The following is a 19,884-nucleotide window of genomic DNA, read 5'->3' as shown; positions in this document are numbered from 1 at the left end:
AGGCTCGGCTCCTGCGCGCTCGGGGCGCGTCCGCCCGGGGCCGTGCGCCACCGGCGGGGCCGCGATCGCGGCCGGGGCTTCCTGCCTAACGCACCGGGGCATCCCCCGGCGCCGGCGAACGGCGGCAGCGCCGGCAGGCGGCCCGCTCCAGCCCCCGGCCCGCCGCCGCCGCCAACAGCCTCGCCACCGGCGGCCACGGGGCCGCCGCCGCTCGCGGCCCGGCCCGGCCCGGCCCCGCAGGCCCGCCCGCTTGGGAGCTCGGAGCCCGGCAGGGCCTTCCCGAGCGCCGCGCCGCCCGGGCCTCCCCCGCCCGCTCTCGACGCTGCGGCCGGCGCTCGGGCCGCCCGCGGCCGCTGCACCGGGCGCCGCTCCGCTCCGCCCGGCGGGGCCGTGTGTGCGCCGAGGGAGGGACGGAGCGGGTCAGAGCCGCGCGGGGGGCGGGGATAACCCCGTGGTGGCCGTCACGTGGAGCAGATGAAAGGGAAGCGGCTTGGCAGGGCGGAGAGGAGCCGGGGCGAGGGACGGGGAACGCGGGGCAGGCGGCGGCGAGGAGCGGGGCGCAGCGCGGCGGGAGGACTGCTGCCATGGGGCGCTGACCCGCCCGGGACCCCGGCCCCGGAGCTGGAGCCGCTCGGGAGCGATGCGCGGCGGCGGGGCGCCGCTCCCCCCCGCCGCGCGATGAGGGGCTGCGGGGCCGGCGCGGGGCCGGCCGTGCCGCCGCCGCTGCTGCTCGGGCTGCTGCTGGCCGCGGCGCCGGGCGCGGCTCTGGGCAAGGAGACGGCGTTCGTGGAGGTGGTGCTCTTCGAGTCCAGCCCCAGCGGCGACTACACCACCTACACCACGGGGCTGCAGGGCCGCTTCTCCCGCGCGGGGGCCACGCTTAGCGCCGAGGGCGAGATCGTGCAGGTGAGCGCCGGCCGGGGGGCGCCGCCTGCCCCAAGATGGCTCCGCGGGCCCGGCACCTGGCGGCACAAAGCCCGCGCGGGGCTGGGCCCGCCGCCCCACGTGCGCCGCGCGGCCTGGGGGCGCGGGGCGTCGCGGTGACAGATGCACAAAGGCCGCGGGGCGCCTCGGCGGGCCCGGCCTGGCGCCGGCTCGGGGTCCCGTTTGACAGCGGCGGGAGCGGGGCGGGCCGCGGAGCAGCGCGGAGCTCGGGGCGGGGGGGGGGGGGTGGGGGGAGCGGCCGCCTCCCGCGCGCGGAGGGAGCCGCGGGGCGCGGCCGCGGCGGCAGGCTGCGCTCCACTCCGCACGCGCGCTCGCACCTCCGGCGGGCGCGGTGGCCGGGCGGGGGCGGGGCCGCGCTGCGCGGGGTTGCGCGGGGGCGGACCCTCGCTGTCCCGGCGCTGCCGTGGGCGGCGGGCGGGGGTGCGGAGCGCTGCCGTGTTTGTCTCGGGGCTCCCCCGCCCCCCCCCCCCCCCCCCGCCGCGCAGCCGCCAGCGCGGCGCGCCCGCGCGGGGAGCCCCGCGTAAAAATGCCGTGGAAACCGTCCGCGGCCACACGCGCTTGTGCGGCCGCCGGTCCTTGCATCCTTTTGGACGTCCGCTTTCATGCGGGCTGCTGCGTTCTGCATCCCTGCGACTCCTGCACTTGGAGCTGATTTCAAGTGATCCTCTCGCAACGTAAAATTTCTTACAAAGCTGCTCGTGACTTTCTCACCAGAGAAATATTTTTTTTTTTGTATATATCTGAACGCAGCTATTCTTTACTCTGTTGGAAACCCATGAATTGCTTATTTAATTCCTTTGTACTTGTTTGTAATTGTTGACTTTATTTCCAACCCCCCCCCCTTTGGCTAAGTAAAGAAAAATTACTTAAATAGTGTTTTAATAAGTTTGACTGTTAAGCAATTGCCAATAGCAATCCTTCTATCTTATTAACAGCTGTGGAGTTTGTTTGCTTGAGTTCCATATATGCACAGATACATACACACATAAGTACGTATATAAAATTTTTAAAAAGCTAACTTGATAGCAAGTAAGCTCTAAAAACAACTGATAAAGCTCTACAAGCAGAAATTCATAACTATCAAAATAACCTTTTTTCTTCTTTTAAAGTAAACAATACTGCTTTTAAGTGCTTGTTATTTCAAAACAGTTTCAGCTGGGAGGATTTCTTATAAACTTTCTCTTGCAGGCAGAAGAGTTGTGAGGACAGGCTGCTGATATAAGGGCTTTTATGTGCTCTTTCAGAGAAAAGAGGGATGGATCTATTTATTTATTCTTCTGATATTTTTAAAGAAAGTGGTGCTGGTAGGGGCTGAAACAGACCTTGATGTTTTCTGAGCTTCTGGTGCATTACCAAACAATGAGTGTAGGATGTAACACTGTGTCTTCGGGGATAGTAATAGACTCTTGAAGTTTCTTTTTTGTGTCAGGTGTTAGTGTTAAGAACAGAATAGAGGCCATTTACTGAGGTCATACTTTCCTTGAGGTCGTAAGTGAAAGTGGAGAAAAAACATACTGATGTGTTAAGACTCAGATTGACATAACTTGAAGCAAATCTATTAAATGAACTTCTGTATGCTTTATTATATATAACATCAACGGTCTGGTTCCTCTTAATACCAGGACACAGCCCCCCAGGTAGCAAGAACTATAGTGAAAGCCAAATCATGTGGCATTTATCACTCAAAATTTGTTTTGCTCATTCATCTCTACATACACCAGATAACATACATCATGAACAGGCTATTTTCTTTTCCTGAGTCACCATGTGTGCTACTTTTTTTTTTTTTCTCAGACAAGAGAATATGGCAGACATTGTTCCAGAGCAGCTAGACTGAGTTCTATCAGTCATATTTTCACTGTTGAGATTTTAGATTACATATAGCATCTCTTGTCAGTGTCATGCTTCCTTCATCTCCTCCTGAAATTGAGTTTTTCAGAGCCATAGTTTATTAAAATCTTCACAGCACTGTCTTGCCTCCCTTTTTCAGCTAGGCCGTGTATTGATGGAACTATATGAATCTGATGTTCTGGATCACCATTTAAAGCTGTGAGATTTAGAAAAGGATCGTGAATCTAACACCACTAAGAACCTGTTCCAACAGTATCTAGTGGTATGTCAGTCAGTGAAGCAAGCTCTTCTTGTCCCTAACCACTTTGTCAGTGCACACAGCTCCTTCAAGATTAAGATGTGTTTTTCTTTAAAATGAAATATTAGAAATTCTTGAAAATCAGGTGCACATTAAAGAATAGATCAAAGGAATTGTGGTTTTGGGACTACACAAAGACTTACTTTTGTTTATGTTAATAGCATCAATTACTCATTGGTCTTGAAAGTCTGAACAGAAAAAAAAATAAAACAAAACAAACAAACAAACAAACAAAAAACCAAACCTTAAGAAACAATGCACTTTCAGCTTTTGATAGGTCATACATTCATTCCTAAACTGGTTATTGGTCAGATTCCTATCTAGTAGTGGTATGCTATTATATTGTTTCTCACGTTATTGTGAACAAGTCTAATAAGGGTCAAGTGTCTACCAGAATAACTCTTCGGAGGGATGAAATGTTCATATGTCTTCTTTCATGTGGCCACAGTTTGTATTCAGCAAATTCATCCTTAGGTTGCTGTGTCAGCTGGTCCTTAAACTGCTCGAAGGTCTAACCATCTCGGTGGTATCTGACATACTGGAATATTATGCGTTTCTTGGGGCAATACCCTGGCCATTAGTATGAGATTGGAATTTGAGAGTGATTGTGAAAGCAAGACGTTGTTGAAACCTCTAAAATAATACTTTGCCTTAAAACAAACTGTGACTGGTGAGTTCCTTATGGTTCAAACTTCCTGTAGCATTCAGGCCAAAAGCTCAGATGCAGTTCTGTGTCAAACTAGAATGCTACGCGGCCACAGACTTGCGGTGCTAGGACAGTAAACATCACTTGATTTGACTAGCAGTGGCTTGTTTGCTCATGGTGGGATTACGTATCTTAATTCTACTTGCAATTGGCAAGATTCTGTTCCAGTTGCTTATTCTGCTTGATAGGTAAGGTGTGGAGCACCAAATGCTGTGTTTCTTATAAAGTTGTGGTGGTGATGGTACTGCTCAGGTGAGGTTCTGGGAAAAGAGGATCGAATTTAATGTTTGTTTTAACTTGCATTAAAAACTCTGACGTGTCGAAAACCTTAAATGGTATGCATTCATCATTGTCAATTGTCTCCATCTTTCTTTTTGCTACTCCTGTGTTAGATACACTGCTGAATACAGTAATACAGGTAGGTTACCAAAATATACAATTTTGAAGAGAAAGCAGCATGGAGGAGAGATTCAGGAATATTATGTCTGTTTTTTTCTTGGGCTATAAAAGTTTAGGTTGTCGTTGGTTGGTTTGTGTTTGGAAGCCTCAGCAGGGGAATAATTATCTTTATGTAGCCATTGGACTGGTGTGATGTGTAGATTACATTATAATCTCCAGTTGCATATATTTTTTGTACTCGCTCAAAAGGTAACAGTTTGGGGAGAACAAGCTCAAAAGGTAACAGTTTGGGGAGAATTCGGTGCTTTAGGCTCCAGGAAGAAAACAGAAGTGGGACACTTCCCAACTTCTTGCACGCTGGTTCCTTGTGGCAATGCTACTGCCTACCTTCTTTCTCTTGCAGAAGATGAAGAGGCTTCGAACTGGAGTTCAACACCATGTGCCTGTGTGTTCCTTCCTCCTGTCTCCCTCACACCCCTTATTTACTTGAATAGCTTTGAACCTTTAATCTGCTTTCTCAAAATGCGCAAGTTGCTAGAGACTGTAAAGACTGTCAGGTAGGCTTAACACTCTGAAGCATTGGCAGAGTTTTTAACGGCACTGGAAACAGTGACTTGAAATAACAGTGCAGATATATAGATGCCTGGCAGTGATCAGAGGAGGCTGAGTCAAGGGAATGTTTGTGTCCTTTGAGAATGGAAAACAAAAATGTGTATTTTCAGGTTTTTTGTTGTTGTTTTGTGAACAGGGAAGTTAAGTTTCTTCTTGCTTGAGTTGAGTGCCTGAAGGCCATTCAAATTGAGGAAGTGGAATTATTTGTGGCTTTGAGTCACTGTCTTGTTGGATGCTTTCTTTGTTAGTTATCCTCTTAGAATATGAAGACACCTGTGATTGGGTTTGTGTCAGTTTCCATACCTTAACTGTAAAGCTTACAGTGATGATCCTGAGGACATCAGGATTAATACATTTCTCTGGTAAAACTGAGTTCCTAAGTACCAGTTTGTGGGGCTTCAGGTTTGCATTGTCATGGTGTCCTTGGAGTGAAGTACCTTGGAGTTGAGCTGTCACTGGAATGTGGCACTTTCATTCTGATGGAGAACAGAGTTGACACCCTGTGGGTGCTGAGAATGGGATAAGGAGAAGGACTGTTCACCATTGGCTGTGTTTCTCTGTTTTCGTAGAAAGACTGGAGGGCTGGAAGGTATCTCTTGTGTCTTGTATGAGAAATGAGACTAGGTTATAGGTTTTGTCCTCTCTGATCTTCAGTCTTTGGTGTTATGGACAGATGCTCACAATTAGCAAAGGTTGTGAGGCAAGTGAGGATAGTCATCTTTGAGATGTCCATCTTCAGCTACTGAATCTTAAGCACTGTCCTGCTTGAGCCGCTCGTCTGAACTTGTGTCGGACAGAACCATGGGTCCTATCACCATTCTGAAGTCCTGGTGAAAGTTAAGGAGTTTGTGTTAAATAGATAACAAGGCTGAATCATGCATGGAAGAGATTTAATTGCAGCTGTCTTAAAAAAAAAAAAAAAAAAATCTGAGCTTTCACAGTGCTTATGTCCTGTTTTAATTGCTTTTAAAAATTAATTATTTATTTTAATAACAGCAAGTCACTGACAACTCTTTTGATTATAATAGCATCAGGTGTGTGTCTGTTGTTACATAGTCAGAGCAGGGAGTAATTTCTATACTTGTTTCTTTGCTACTTTGTGGCTCAAAAACCTTGTCTAATCTAAGCTTCATTTTTTCTTTTGTTTTCTGGTTATCATTGTATTAAGAATTGACTATCCAGCTGGTAGGAACAAGACTCCTCTGTACTACAGCCTTGATATATGCATGGAATAGGAAAATGTTTGACAAGTATTGGTTGAATGTTTTCCGAAATCTCAGTTCTCTAAAGCATATGTGCAGGTTTTGAAACCTGAACTGGACGTTTCAGTTTGTTCTGTGAGCTGACAGAGCTCGTCAGTCCTCTCTGTTGTGGGAGAGAGTTGATAGGAAAAAAAAGGATGAAACATGCAGATTTAGTCCTGCAGACAGCAGGCTCCTCTTCTATAGTTTCTGTGGTGTGTTGTGCCTGATATGAGCTTGATCAGTGCTTACTCTTCGGTAGTTTCTGACAGAATAATGAACATTGCCTGTGTCCAGAGTCGCCTGGCTTCTTTCAGGTCTGGGGTCCCCTACTCTATCCCTGCCACCTGAGTTTTTTGTGCTGTGAAAGGATGGCCTTTTTCATGGAAGTGCAACAGGTGACTATGGGTCTGGGTCTTTTGCAGAAAGCCAAGGTGATAAAGGAAGCAAAACTCATATTTAAAATAAGAGGTCGTTGAGGTAAAGACTTGCACAGTTATTGTACCTGGACAGCCTTTTTAGAGTGTGTCCCGCGTGCAGCTTGCTTGCAGCAGATTTATTGTCCTGGGCTGGATCTCAGATTAGATTAATCTAGCTGTTTCCCAGTTTCCACCCCTACCTCTGTTCCTCCCCTCCTTTTTTTTTAAGTTTCAGTCATGCTTTAGTCCATCATGTACTGTGGTGTGGGAGAGTTGAGGACAGCCCATCAAACTGTTTCACGTAGGTTGTTCATCCCCTTGTACTGTTTTGCCTTGACACTGGGTGCTGTCTGCACTGTGAGCTCCAGCCCAGGCACATCGTTGCTGCTTTAGTTCACAAGAAGTTGCCGGTTCTCATTGGCTTCTGAATGCAGTATCGTAAATGAGGATCCTTGTTTTTTATTAATTCTTCAATATTGCAATATCCAACCTGTCTCTCAGAATGGTGAAAGGACTTGGTAACTCCTTCTGTGGTAGCTACTGGCTGTTGTGTGATGTCAACTTGCAGCTGTAATGTGCTCTGCTTCGAGAATCCTGTACAGATGCCATCCTGTTAAGGTACACTGCGATACTGTAAGAGAATTTAAGAGGATGGGGACAAAGATCATGGTGAGGAGGGGCACTTGGATGCTTAAACCTTCTGTGATAACATCCGTATCTCTCCTTCGGTTGGACAGTTTGATGTCTTCTTTTATATCTTCTGGAAAAAGAAGCACCTTATGAAAATAGTTAATATAAACCCCAAGTTATCATGGAATTTTAAGGGCTGGTAAATCATATTTGGCTAGTTAAAAACTTTGGACTTCGAAGCTTTAAACTATTACATTATAATGTATTAATGGTGAGTTAAGGGTGCCTGTGCAAACTGTTTCTGTGTGAGTCTCAGTCAATAATAAATAAATGCTTCTGGGCGTTACTACAGGGGAGCGCGCTGTTCAAAAGATAAGATACCAAATTCAGTGATGAGTTACTGGGTTTGGAGTAAGCTCCAATATCTGTGGTGTTTGCACAGAGTTGCAGCAATACCAGCATCCTTTCTACCAGAGCCTTGTCAGCACTCGACTGAGACTGTCCCTTGAGGAGAAGGTGTGAGGCACAGTATAAGAAAATGAGGTAAAAGATATCTAAGTATGGAGGAGAAGGTACAATGGAAAGAGCATAAACCACTAATGTGACCCATTTAGAGGAACAGGAATAAAGTAGGTTAAGAAGGTAAATAGAAGCAGAAGGCTTGCAGAGCTGGGTCTTGTGCTCAGGCCAACCAGTGCAAATTCTGTTCACTTCCAAATAAAGGTGGGGAGTCAAGTGGGGGAAAAAAAGTTTGTTCAGGTAGCTTTTCTGCGTAGTCCATAAGTTTAGTTAAACCTCCACACAGGCGTTTAAGGTCTGTACTGTTGAAAACCATGCCCTTGCTGGCAGGATGCTGACCACTTCCTTTTCCATGTACTCCTATTGCTTGTTTGGGAGGTGGAACTAGGAAAAAATCACAGAGAGGAGTGGCGCTCAAAAATTGTTGAACATGGAGCCATTTGGAGAGCTTTTTTTCATTTATATATATTTATGTTGAGACTGGATCTATGTGACTATAATGGTTTAGATATAATTACAGCCTGCTTCATAATGTTACCAGCACTTGTGGCCAGCCATGCCCCATGGATAGAATTGGCACTTGCTCTCCCTGAGCACTCCACTGGTGGATGTGATTATGGGACAGCGTAACTTCATTTTAATTGCTTTGCCTAGTGAAGGACTTCTGAAATGACTCCAGGTGAAGCATGTAGAGGTCATGATTTGGTGTGGCATAACTTGGTGAGAAAGAAATGCAGGCAGCTTTGCTGCAAGCAGATCTTATAGGAAAGTCTTGAGTAGTTGTATAAAACCATTGATTAGCATACATAGTAATTTTCTTCCAGTTTATACCATCTTGTGGTGGAGCATGTATTTAAAAATGCTCCCTTTTTTTTTTTTTATTACAGTCTTCTAGTCCTTGTTTTGCAATTTCAAAGTGAGGCCCTTCTGGACCAAAATAACTTTCATAAACATAGTTTTTCAAAGTGTGAATGCCTTCAAGAGGCCAGCATCTTACTGGTTAAGGAGAGGTAAGATCTGGAGGCAGTAACCTACTGTATGTTCTGTGCAGTTACATAAGTGGTACATGTATTTGCCTCGATATGCTTAGTACATTAGAAGTGTTCAATTTAGGAAGTGCCAAATATTACCTTGTACATGCTATCTCTTCTTTTGAGCATCTGCAGTTCAGTATTCAAATGTGGTCAGACCAGAGCTTGTGGTGCTTACATACGAAAACAGAAAGAATGCAAGTTGAATGCTTGGCCTTATTTCTCATGTTTCCTGGCTTGAAGGGAGAGCCCTTCACATTAAAGGAGGTTGGCAAAGGAAAAAGAGATTCTTTTTAAACAAAGACATGTTTTGAAATTGTTACAACAGAAACAGAAGATTCATGTAAAAAAAGATATTTTTTTCAGCATTTTTCTTGACTGCTTGACACTTGAACCAGAGGTGACTGGGAGAGTATGATCTTGTGGATACCCAGTAGAGACTGCCAAAAACTGCACTTCACTGCACTTATCCCATTGGTTGAGCTGTGCTTATGTTAGGATCGAGTAGTAGTGCTCAGGAAAATAGGGTTCTGGTGGTTTAGGGTGTCCTCTTCACAGTGACGAATTGCTTTCATTCATTTTTTTTTTTAATTTCCTTTTCATGCTGCTTTAAAAGACTTTTGTTGTTGCATTTGGCTTTAAGATGAAAAGCCAGTTTACAAAGGTTGATTAGGTGCCTGTTATGTTCCAGACACAAGTACACCCTTAAATATGTAGCTTAATATATGCAGACTCTCTAGGCTTCCCAGACCCATGTTATTCAGTGCATTAATGTAAGGATTTTAGTTGTTTTCTAAAGCTGCTGGCCAGCCTTCAGGTTTCTGTTGGCTTTCTTGAGCTTAAGTTATTTTACTATTTTGCATCATTTTCAGTAGTAAAGCAAACTGAAGAATCAGTGAGAAGGTGACTGGCCTGACAAAGAACTAAGAGGCATATTTTAGAGTCTGCAGTCATGGTTTGAGTACAACTGTTTAATTAGCTGTACAGGCATGCATGTTGCAAATACGTGCCTCCTACTGTGAATTTATTGCATGTGCTTGGTAAGCAACTTTCAAATGCTTCTGATTGTAGTGTTTGAAAAATTGCTTTTAATTCAGGAAAGACCCTTGTTTGTGCCAAGATCTGTTTTCCTACTTTGAGGCTTTTGATGCTTGCCTGCTTTAAAAATAATACAATAAAAAGTGTATGAAGTGTGTGTGGGAGAAATCCTTGTCTTCTATTTCTCTCTTTACCCATTCCCCCCTGCCCCAAGCAGAAGAGACTCTAACCAAACTTTCCATTGAGTTCACCTTTGGAACTGAAAGTTTCCAGCCTTAAACAGTCCACTTTGATGACAGATTAAGAAAATTGGGTTTGGAGGACTGACTTGGAATTGTAGAAGGTGTTTTGTTCATTTTTAAACACTGATGGGTCAGTTCCAAAGCTCTGTAGTTAGTAGAGAAGAACCTCTTTTAAAGGCTGTGATTTCTCCCACCCCCTTACAGAGACTGCACTTGAAGATTTATAGACTTTACTTCTTGTTTGGGCCTGGCTAAATGGTGGTAGTCGCAACTGAGCCTTGATCAGTTTTACCTTAATAACAGCAACAACAACAATAATACCTGTATGTCATAGATAAACCTTCTTTATTATATATATAGTATGCCGATTGTGCACACTAATGCTGCCTGGTCTTGCTGCACTGAAGTTTTACCTGTCCTTGCTGGCTTTGGAGATCAGGATAGAGGTTAGGATATGGAGTGCAGCAACTACTGCCCTTTTCCTTTGCAGATTGGGATTTCTCCTAAGGCAGTGTCTAAAGAGTGTGTATGCTCTAAGAGGAAAATGTATTGGTTCCCATTGTGGTGTTGTATTTTACAAGGGTCCAGCATACTTTCTCATGCCTGTTTTGTGTTTATTTAGAAGCCCTTTAGAATAGATACTGTCTTGCATGCTGCGAGGGTAAAGGGGAGATGAACACTTTATGGTCTGGATGCCAAGCTGGCAGATGTCCTGAATGATGTGTAGCAAGGCTGGGAGCAAGGAATGAACCCATGAAACAGAGCCAGGAGATGCTACTGAGTTCAGTATTTAATAGGAGCCAGGGCCTGGAGACCTCTTTTTGCTCAGAGGCAAGGTATCCCCGATCTGCTAGCTAGCAGTGTTTTTCCTGTTTAAAAGATATTATCTGTTGTATCCCAAAACTGTGTCTGAGGAAAAGACACTGCAGAGCAGTTAATGCAAAAGAACTTCCAAGGTGTGATCTAACTTGGGTTTTTCGCCATTTTACTTGAGAAAGCTGCGCTCCCAGAGTTCCTCCTCCTCCTCTGCCACATTTGTAACATTGAGTGATAATCTCTGTAGGTTTTGATACTGGGAATTTACGAAGATTTTTCTGTAGTGAGATAACAGGGTTGTAGTTGCAGATTGGGATAAATTTCTCAACCATGCGCATTTTGTTTATATTAACTTGGCACTGGGAGCTGAATCTCCTCAAATAACAGAAGTCAAAGTGATCTGGTCTCCTTTTGTCTACCCCTCTTGTTATCTTCAGGCAACTGTGGGAAGATGAAGAAGATTTGAAATCTCTTGGGACATCCTTGGTATTAAACATAGGTCCCTGATGAAAAAGAGTCGGCCAAAATGTGTGCACACATGCGTGTATGCGTGATGTATGCAGTATGATAAATTAAAGTTATGCTAAAATGAAAACAACAAAATCTCTGTTTTTGAAGACAACATAAGTGTTTAAGAGGCTTGGATAGGAACGTTCCTGAAGCCTGGAGACATCCCAGCTGTGGAAGTAATATGGGAAGAAATTACTGTCCTTGCCAGTAAAAGGGCTGAAGTGTCCTGAAAGAGTTAAGCTCTAATTAGCTCACTCGTAAGGTATTTAATATCCTTATTAAACTCAACTGCTGGTTTGCTTTTTTTTTCCCTTTCGTATAGTGAATAAAATTTCTTGAAGAGCTGAGCCTCAGATCAGAGGCTCACATGTTGAAGCTGGCAGTGCTAGAGGGTAGTTCCTATCTGTGTGACAGCATTTTTAATTTAACAGGACCGGCTTTGATGTTCTCGAATATTTATAGGCAGCTTCAGATCACTCCAGTATGTATTCTTTTTAACTGGAGCAGAAGTTCCTCCTCACACAACAAAATTTCTCTCCCTCTGTTTATTCTTGGGTCCTGTTTGGATTTGCAGCCATCAGAGTGGTTTTATGTTACAAAAATACTGCTTAAATACTTACTTGTGGGAGGAACCACTTGATTTCCTTTCTAGTTTCTGCAGCTTGGGGATATCCCAGTTACTGCATTTTAGCTCCTTGTTTGAGCCTCACTACAGACACTTAATGTTGTAGAGGAGGGAGATGCGGTGAAATAGAATTGAAGCAAAATGCAGTTATTGAGAAGCCTCCTCCCACGGTCTCGGACAACTCAGGTGTGCCTGCAGTGGGTCAGACCTGAGGTCCACTTATGTTGGAGCTGCCATGGGCCCCCTCAGGAAGATACAGAAGTGTGTCTCAGACACTCTAGAGAGAGAGCAGGTTATAGTCATGGTTTGTGGTTTAAAGAGCACTGGAAACTCGAGGTTACGTTCTCAGTGGTAGCTGATCAGAAAAGATGGAAAAAAAGTTTTAGTTGGAATTTGCCAGTTTATTAAAATGAATTGTTCTGCTCAGATGGTTTGACTTGCATGAAACTAAGCAAACTCAGTCAGGAATCTTAAAAAAAAGATACCCTGTGGGTCAGCTATCAGCTAAATTTTTGTTTCAGCTTGCTTTGCCTCAGCAGCTTGCCGGACACACTGTCTCTGACCCAGGCCTTCTAGGGTGCCTGCAGCCAGGAAGGTGGGCTGTCTCAGAGCTGGCACTGGATGTCCTTTCAAAAATAGAGATGGGGGGGATTTGCCACTTCAAATTCACTAGTTTTGGTGTCTGAGAAAGGCCTCATTGTGGTTTGAATCTTTGCCTTGATTGTGCCACAGGAGGAAATGTATATGTTGTATGAAAGTGTTTCCTCAGACTTGCTTTTGCGGTAGACTTCTCTTTCTCTGCCGTGTTTCTCTTCTGCTTTATCCTCTCAGCTCTCTGTTGTGGATCCCATGTAGACTAGCTTATTGCTGATGTTCCATCCCAGAGAAACCTCGTCATGGCCAAGGGGGACAACAAAACTATGGGTATTTTCCCTAGAGCTTTTCTGTGGGTGCCAATAGTTCAGGCAGATTTCAGTATCCTCCTCTGCTGTGCTTAGTTTTTGTTGTGAAGTTCTGTATACTTTGCATTACTTGATTATCTCCTAACTAGAATTCTCTTCTAGGCTTATTTGAAACTCCGTTATTGAAGTAGCAGATTTTTCGTGTATTAATTTGAACGGTTTCACTTTGTAAAAAAATTCTTTCAGTGATGATAATTTGTTTTAATGTCATGGCCTACAGTGGAAAAGGTTTGTGGGTTTAGACATTCTTGCTGTAGATGCACATCTCTGTTGGTACAGCCTTTTCTAGTTCAGCCAGTGAAATCAATTATGTCACTGCCTACATAGATAAATAGTGCAGGGAAGGAACCGCAGAAGGAAAGTGCTTGATTGTGTATTTGATGTAAATAGTTTGCTCAAAGGCTTCTCTTGCTATGTAAATTCATCAGGGAAGTAGAGACCTGTAACTTACTAATGTAGCAGTGAGAGTTTCTAAAATATGCCAGTAAGTAGAACTTTAATAACACATAAAAGTAGGGAAAGATCTTCATACTGCTTCTTCCAGAAAAAAAAAAAAAAAACCTGCCTGTAGCATCTAAACATCACTTTTCACAGTTAATTTTTAAGGGAAGACCTGTTTAGAAAGTGAAGCAGCTGTGTGGTATCATCAGGAATTTGATATTGGTACACATCCTGCTAATGCTGATGTGAAGTCGTTGCCTGAGCTGTATAGCTGCTGGAGTGCAATTTCAGTGCTTGCATCTAGGGATGGGTGGATGTGATTGTGACTTCATTTTTCTTTAGTTCCCTCCTCCAAATTGTTAACAAAGGTAGTTTTCTTTCTCCCTACATACCCTGCAATATCCTTGTGAGACAGGAAAATTTATGAAGTATGGAAATACTTAATGCTTCTGCCTCTGGGAAGGATTTATCCGACAATCACAATTTAGTTTTTGTTCGGTTTTAGTAGAGCTGTAGTAGAAAGCTGGTCCTAATGACTAAGGCGGTGTGTTACTAAATTTCCCTCTGCCACGCCTCTGACATGTGGTACTATTGCTAATCCAAAAGTTACAAAAATTGAAAGAAACAAAATCGAGCAGTGTGTAGTACAGGCATGAGATTTTTAACCAGCTCAGCCACCTTTTCCTGGGAGGGTGGGGGGTGTGGGTGTGGGAAATTCCCCCAAGAGTTTGGGTTTTTTTCAGGCTTTACCATTCACGTAGAATTCACATCTTTGAGTTTAGATTCAGTAACTTCTGGAAATGTTTTTGGGATGTTTGCACAACCTAGATGGAAATTATATCAGCAGAACCACTTATTAAGATTAAAGAGCCAACTCTAAACTTGTCATCTAAGAGTGAGCAGTAAGTAGTACCAAGGTTGTGGCTCAAACGGGAACGTCATTGCAATCTGAAGTGTAACTTTCAAACGTCTTGGTCAACAGAGAGTGCATTATAATTTGAAAATAGGTACACCTCTTCAAGGCTGCGAGTAGAGCTTCCTTTGAAATAAGGTCCTTGAGAAGTTTTGAAGTATGCTGCTTCCCATTCCAAATCGCCCAGTACTGAAATTTCAACTGAAAGCATAGTAGACAGAGAGTCATTTTGCTCCTTATCAGTGCTTAACATGGAAGTATCAAATACTGCAAGTCCAATTAAGAAAAAGCCAAAACAACTTACCCAATTTTTGGTGTTGTAAAGCAAGGTTTTTAATTTCTTTACTGTTGCTGGTTTAAGATCAGTTTTACAGGCCTGGTGGCTGCTGTTGATGTGTCCCAGCCCTAACATCTGTGTGTGCATTTGCAGGCTTTCCAGGGGATAAGCTGTTGCATTGCAACCACCGAAATGAAAGAGTGTGAGCTACTGTGCACAAAGTTGCCATCCACGAACTGGGAAGTTAGCATGTCACATGTGCACTCTTCCTCTTCCCCAGCTGCAAAGTAAAATGTCATCTTGAAGCCACCACATTTTTTTTTTCTCCTGGTATTGGTTACTTGAGTCACATCTCTGGAAAGGGCTTTGAGAGTGTAAAATGGGTTTTGTGGCAGTAACTGGTTGCAGTGACACATCTTGTGCAAATGAGTGAGCCCCTTCTCATAGAGGTTGCTCCCTCTGTGTGTGGTCGTGTGTCACAGCAGCATCATTGTTAGTGCTCTGTAACTGAGACGGATGGATGTCTCCTCATCCTTGTTCAGGTGATAAAAGGGCCCAAATAGGACTTCTGGCAGGTGATACTCCATGATGCAAAGGAGGGGAGAAGGAATGGGTTTCTGTGTGTAGAAAATCTGTTTTTCCTTGCTCCTTTCCTGCCCTTCTTGAATGTGGTTTGAAATAGTATCAAGTGTTCAAGGGTTGGATGGGCTTAAATGAACTGATGTTCATTTAAAACTAACAAGATGTTCTGTAGAGGGGTGTTGTGATTGCGCTCGTATTGTCTCAAGGTGCAGCCTTCATAGTCCAGAGTTATGTTAGGGAAGAATCATTTTTGTGCTAGTAGCAGAGACCTTGGTCCCTTCAGCATCCATATTTAGTTACTGGCTCAAATGAGAACTTTCTTGCCCTTTAATTGTTCTTATGGTTTCCAAATCTGTTTCTCTAGTGAATATGTTTTTCAGTGACATTTAGGGGTCTGAAGTCATTGATAAACACATATGCAAGCAGTAGCTGGAGCTGTTGTGGTTGAGTCTACAGCTTTGTAGACTCAGGTTCCTCTCAGGTTACTCGCATGAGTGTATCCTTTAAGTGAACTGAATGGCGTGCGCTATTCTTGACGAATATTGTTCTGCCTTATGTTTATGTGCCTGTTTCTATGTTTAGAGAAAGAATGGACTTTGGAAAATTATTCTACTTTGGAAGGTGTTACTTCATCTGATGAAGGCTGTGGAGTATCTCCTATGACTAGAGAAAAGTTAGTTTGGAAAGCATAATGTTTGCATATGTAAAGGATGCTTTTTGAGATTTTTTTTTTTTTTTTTTTTTTAATGCCAGGCTTTAACCTTACTAAACTGTTTTAAAGTATCACTGGATGGGGCTTTTGACTTTCGTGAGAATTGTGTGTTTTCTGACCCAATGCATTTGGTCAGCTCTGCTTAGCCTGTCGTCTTCATATTTAGTGTGATTTTATTTTCACATAACATTATATCCTTCCACCTTTTTCCCTGCTGTGTCATTGTCATGCATAGGTCAAAAGGCTATCAAACGCTTGCTGCCTTGGTGTTCTCTAACTTGTTACCTTAGATTAGAGACTTAAAACTTTTTTAATTTACAGATTTCCTAATGTTTTTTTTCCCAGTGAGGGTATGGGCTCCTGTGTGTCAACCTTAAGCTTACCTATAATAGATCCCCTTTTATGAATTAATTTTTATATATCATTTTTAAGTAATCCACAAGCTGCAGGCTCACAGCTTCCTTTGAGGATGCTCCGTGCCACCTATGTGATGGGGGACAACACTGATACCTATTTTGGGGTCTGTCCAGTAATATTTAGAAACGCTTATGCCAGCACTGGTGTGTGTTGTGGCCCTGTGAGGACCCAAAACTAGAATACTTTCAGATGTTGTGGGTCAGGACTGGTGGTGTAGATCCTAGTATTCTCAAACACTTTTAAGTAGACTCTGCAAAGACAAGTTCCATCTCTCATTGTGCTTTCTGTGTTAGGAGGAAGTAGCAGACAGTAGCATGCATCTAATTCAGTCCTATTGCAAAGAGAATTTTTGCAAATCAATACAAATTATTTTAAATCCTTAATTTACAGTTGCCGTCTTTGAATTGGAATTGGTGAAGCTGGGGCAGTGTTTGTTCCGTGTGTAAGTGATACAACATAGTGTTGCTGGTAAGGATGTTGCTAGCAAATAACCTCCTAGATAAAGATCTTTGTCAGACTAGGTTGCACTGCCTAGAAAGCTTAATTATACTTTTTAGTAGTTGTACTATCCAAGTGCTGCTGAATCTTGAAATCTCATCTTTATAAACATATTCCAGATAAAATGGACACTGTAGTCTTCAAAACAGAATACATAAACTGATGCAGTCTGTTCTGGAGATTAATGCCAAACATATTCGTAAGGCAGCAGAATTCTGACATAGGTTAGGACTAGTTCAGATAGGAAAGGCTGAGAAAAGTAGTCAGAGTCCTGAATATCTGTCAAGGGAAGGTTGTGGGGCAGGGAACTTCACTTCTGTGGGGGTTTTTTTGTGTGTTTTTTTTTGTTTTGTTTTGTTTTTGGTTTGGTTTGGTTTTTTTTGCTTTTTTTTGTTTGTTTGTTTTTGTTTTTTATGGCATTCTTTTCTGAAAGAAAATAATAAAAGGTGCTCAGAAGAATAGAGAGAAGTTGAACAAGCCTTAGAAGAGAGCCGCCATCCTAAAGCAGTCTCTGGTTGTATAACAAACTGTAAAAACTGAACAGCTGGAGAATACCCTTTAGCACTTTTTCTGACTTCAGAGGCATGGTAGTTATGGCTACCCTGCTTTAAGGAATGGTTCATGAACTGTATGATAGAGGAATTTAATCCTTGTATCAGTACAATAACGTAGCATATCCATGCCCAACTGCAGTGCTCCGTTTCTCAGTGCAGAATAGTATTTCTAAGTCTGAAAATTTTTGCTCTTTGTGTTATATGGAATTAACACCACAGACTGCACCTCCAGGAGGAGGGGTTGGTTTTATTTACTTTTTCAAACTGAGACTGCTGCTAGAAGAATATAGTTTGTTTGTTTGTTTGTTTAAAAGCTCTTTAGAAATAAAGTAACTTATATTTACATTAAAAATATAGTTATTTTTCAGAACAATTGCAAGCATTTTCACTGCTTCTTCAACTTCTTACTTCTTAAGAATACGGAATACCTTTTCCTAAGCTGTAGTCATTTTGAAGGCAATTAAGAATGGGCCATTTGACTGGGACATTATGGATACCTGTGGGGGGTTTTTGTTTGTTTTGTTTTTTGTCCATATGTGTTTTTGTTTTGGTTTGGTTTTTTACTGTCCATTTTGAAACCTGTCAGTGAAATGTCCTTGTAGATGCAGAGGGCTAACTGTTAGCAGTGAACAAGGTGAATTATTGGAAGGATGAACAAAATGGGTTAGAACAAAACATGCTCCTACAAAACACACATCTACAGGTAAGCATATGCTGCCTATCTGAAGCGCTAGAAAGGACAGCTTTTAAGTCATACGTGTTTTAGGAAAATATTTATAATATGTCTTCTGATGTTGGCCTGTTTCTGTCTCTCATTAGCTGGTAGGGAATTGCACCTCTGATGTTAAGGCTCCAAGATCATATTTCTATTACCGAGGCAGGTAGTGAGTGAATAAATTTCATTCACGCTGTTTAAAACTTGGCAGCTAATCCTGGCAAAGCAGCGGTGCTCCCCTGCTGTCCTCCAGAGATCCAGATTGCTTTTCCAAGCCCACGTTCCTGCTCTCTGGGGTGGAAGTGGCGGCACTGCCTGGGGAGGGGGAGGGAGGAGCAGCTTTCCGAAGAGGGGCTCGGTTGCTGGTTATAGGCTGGGATGCATTGTTTCAGGGGCTGGCAGCATGGGTACAAGAGCCCTGGAGGATAAGGAGTGAGTGATCTTAAATGTGGATGGGTAAGCAAGGGATAAAAAAATCCGGGCTTGACCTCTGTTGTCTTTCCTGGTATCTTTTTCTTGCCTTTGATTTCTCACTTTCTGATTCCTCCTTGTTCCTGTGTGAATTCTCAGTGCATTACCATGGACACATGCAACTGTCTCTAAACTCCAGGGTGAAACTGATTTGCAAGGTAGAAAATAAAGTTCATGATCCTAACATTTCGACCCCACACTTCCATAATACAGATTGCTATTCTGCCTTTGCACTAGCCTTAGTTCAATAACTAACTAAGCAAAGATATTAAGAGCCAAGACTGCCCTTACAAGGGGATAAGCAATGGTGTATAGGATGAGCTCTGCCATAGCATGACTCCTAGAGTTTTTCATCCTGTGTCTGATTTGGATATTGCTGAAGAACCAGGAACAAATAGCAAAAGCTTTTCAGCCATGTAAGTTAAGGAGTAGAAATTTGCACCACTGTGCAGTGAAAACGGGCTGAAAAATCCAGGATTTCTTAGACTAAATAATGATTTTTTTTTCTTGCTGTCCAGAAAGGAGGACATTCCTGAATGTGGAACAATGGAAAATGGTTGAGGAACAAAGACAGAGGTATGAGTTTCTGTATCTGAGGTGAAAGTATTAAGACTAAAGTCTTCTCTCAGCTTGCGTGTTGGAAAGGGAGACAAGACTGGTGCTGACATGACAACCGATGGATGTCAGTAGACCACTGGGTATGAGGTAGAGTGTTACCTTAGCTGGAGATGGGGAATAAGTACAAGAATTGTGCCCTAAGAGGTGTGAGGTAGATAGCCTGGCAAGGATGGGCCTTAAGGTGATAACGTGACTTAGTGGGTCCTTGGGCTGTGTTCTGCGAACTATATATGCATGATTAGCAGCTTGAAGGGAAGCAGAGAAAAATATGGAATAGTGGGAAACTGAAGGATGATGAAGAATGATCAGAAGGACTCTAGGTTTTGATGACTTAGCATGTGAAGAAAGGCTTGTCTAGCTTTTCTAAAGCTCCTCTAGCTTTAATCTGGGGAAGTAATCTTGCATCTTGCAGACTTCACACATGGAGAAGGACTAGCAAGAGATTGTGATGGTGACATGTTTGCTTGGAGAGGACTGGAGCATAGAGAAAAGCTAGAGGAAAGCTTGAGGCAAGCTTTGCTGATAAGCAGTGCTTTAATATATTTGGCAGGGAGCTCAGTGCCAGGATTGCTGGACTGGAATGAATGTTGTATAAGAGGTGCTAAAGGTTGAGAAGGCAAATGATGCTCTCTCCTACTGAGTGCTAGAGCTGTAGGTAACATCAAGAGATGATGGTAGACTTTTAGGAGAAGGGCTGGGCACAGAGGGGGAAAGGTCCGCGTAAAGGCTTGCCTTCTGTCCTTCTGGTAGTGGGATGGGCCTGCACTGAAATTTCACAGGGTGGACTTGAAGCAGGTGAGATTGAAAAGGGTTGTGACAGAGCATGGAATGAAGCAGTGAGT

General features: G+C 43.6%; 1 protein-coding gene across 2 annotated transcripts in view; it reads left to right on the top strand.

The window, feature by feature from the left end:
* Positions 1–501: 501 nt before the first annotated feature.
* Positions 502–19,884, top strand: part of ZNRF3 (zinc and ring finger 3) — a 99,220-nt gene continuing 79,837 nt past the window's right edge. For both annotated transcript variants that reach the window (XM_042805721.1, XM_042805720.1), the window contains exon 1: positions 502–906. In XM_042805721.1, the coding sequence (XP_042661655.1) occupies positions 679–906 (228 nt within the window). In that variant the 5' untranslated portion in view covers positions 502–678. The remainder of the gene's footprint in view (positions 907–19,884) is intronic.

This window comes from Tyto alba, unplaced genomic scaffold (genome assembly GCF_018691265.1).
Source record: "Tyto alba isolate M040663 unplaced genomic scaffold, T.alba_DEE_v4.0 Super-Scaffold_44, whole genome shotgun sequence".
Lineage (NCBI taxonomy): Eukaryota > Metazoa > Chordata > Aves > Strigiformes > Tytonidae > Tyto > Tyto alba.
This window is presented reverse-complemented; position numbering and strand designations above follow the sequence as displayed.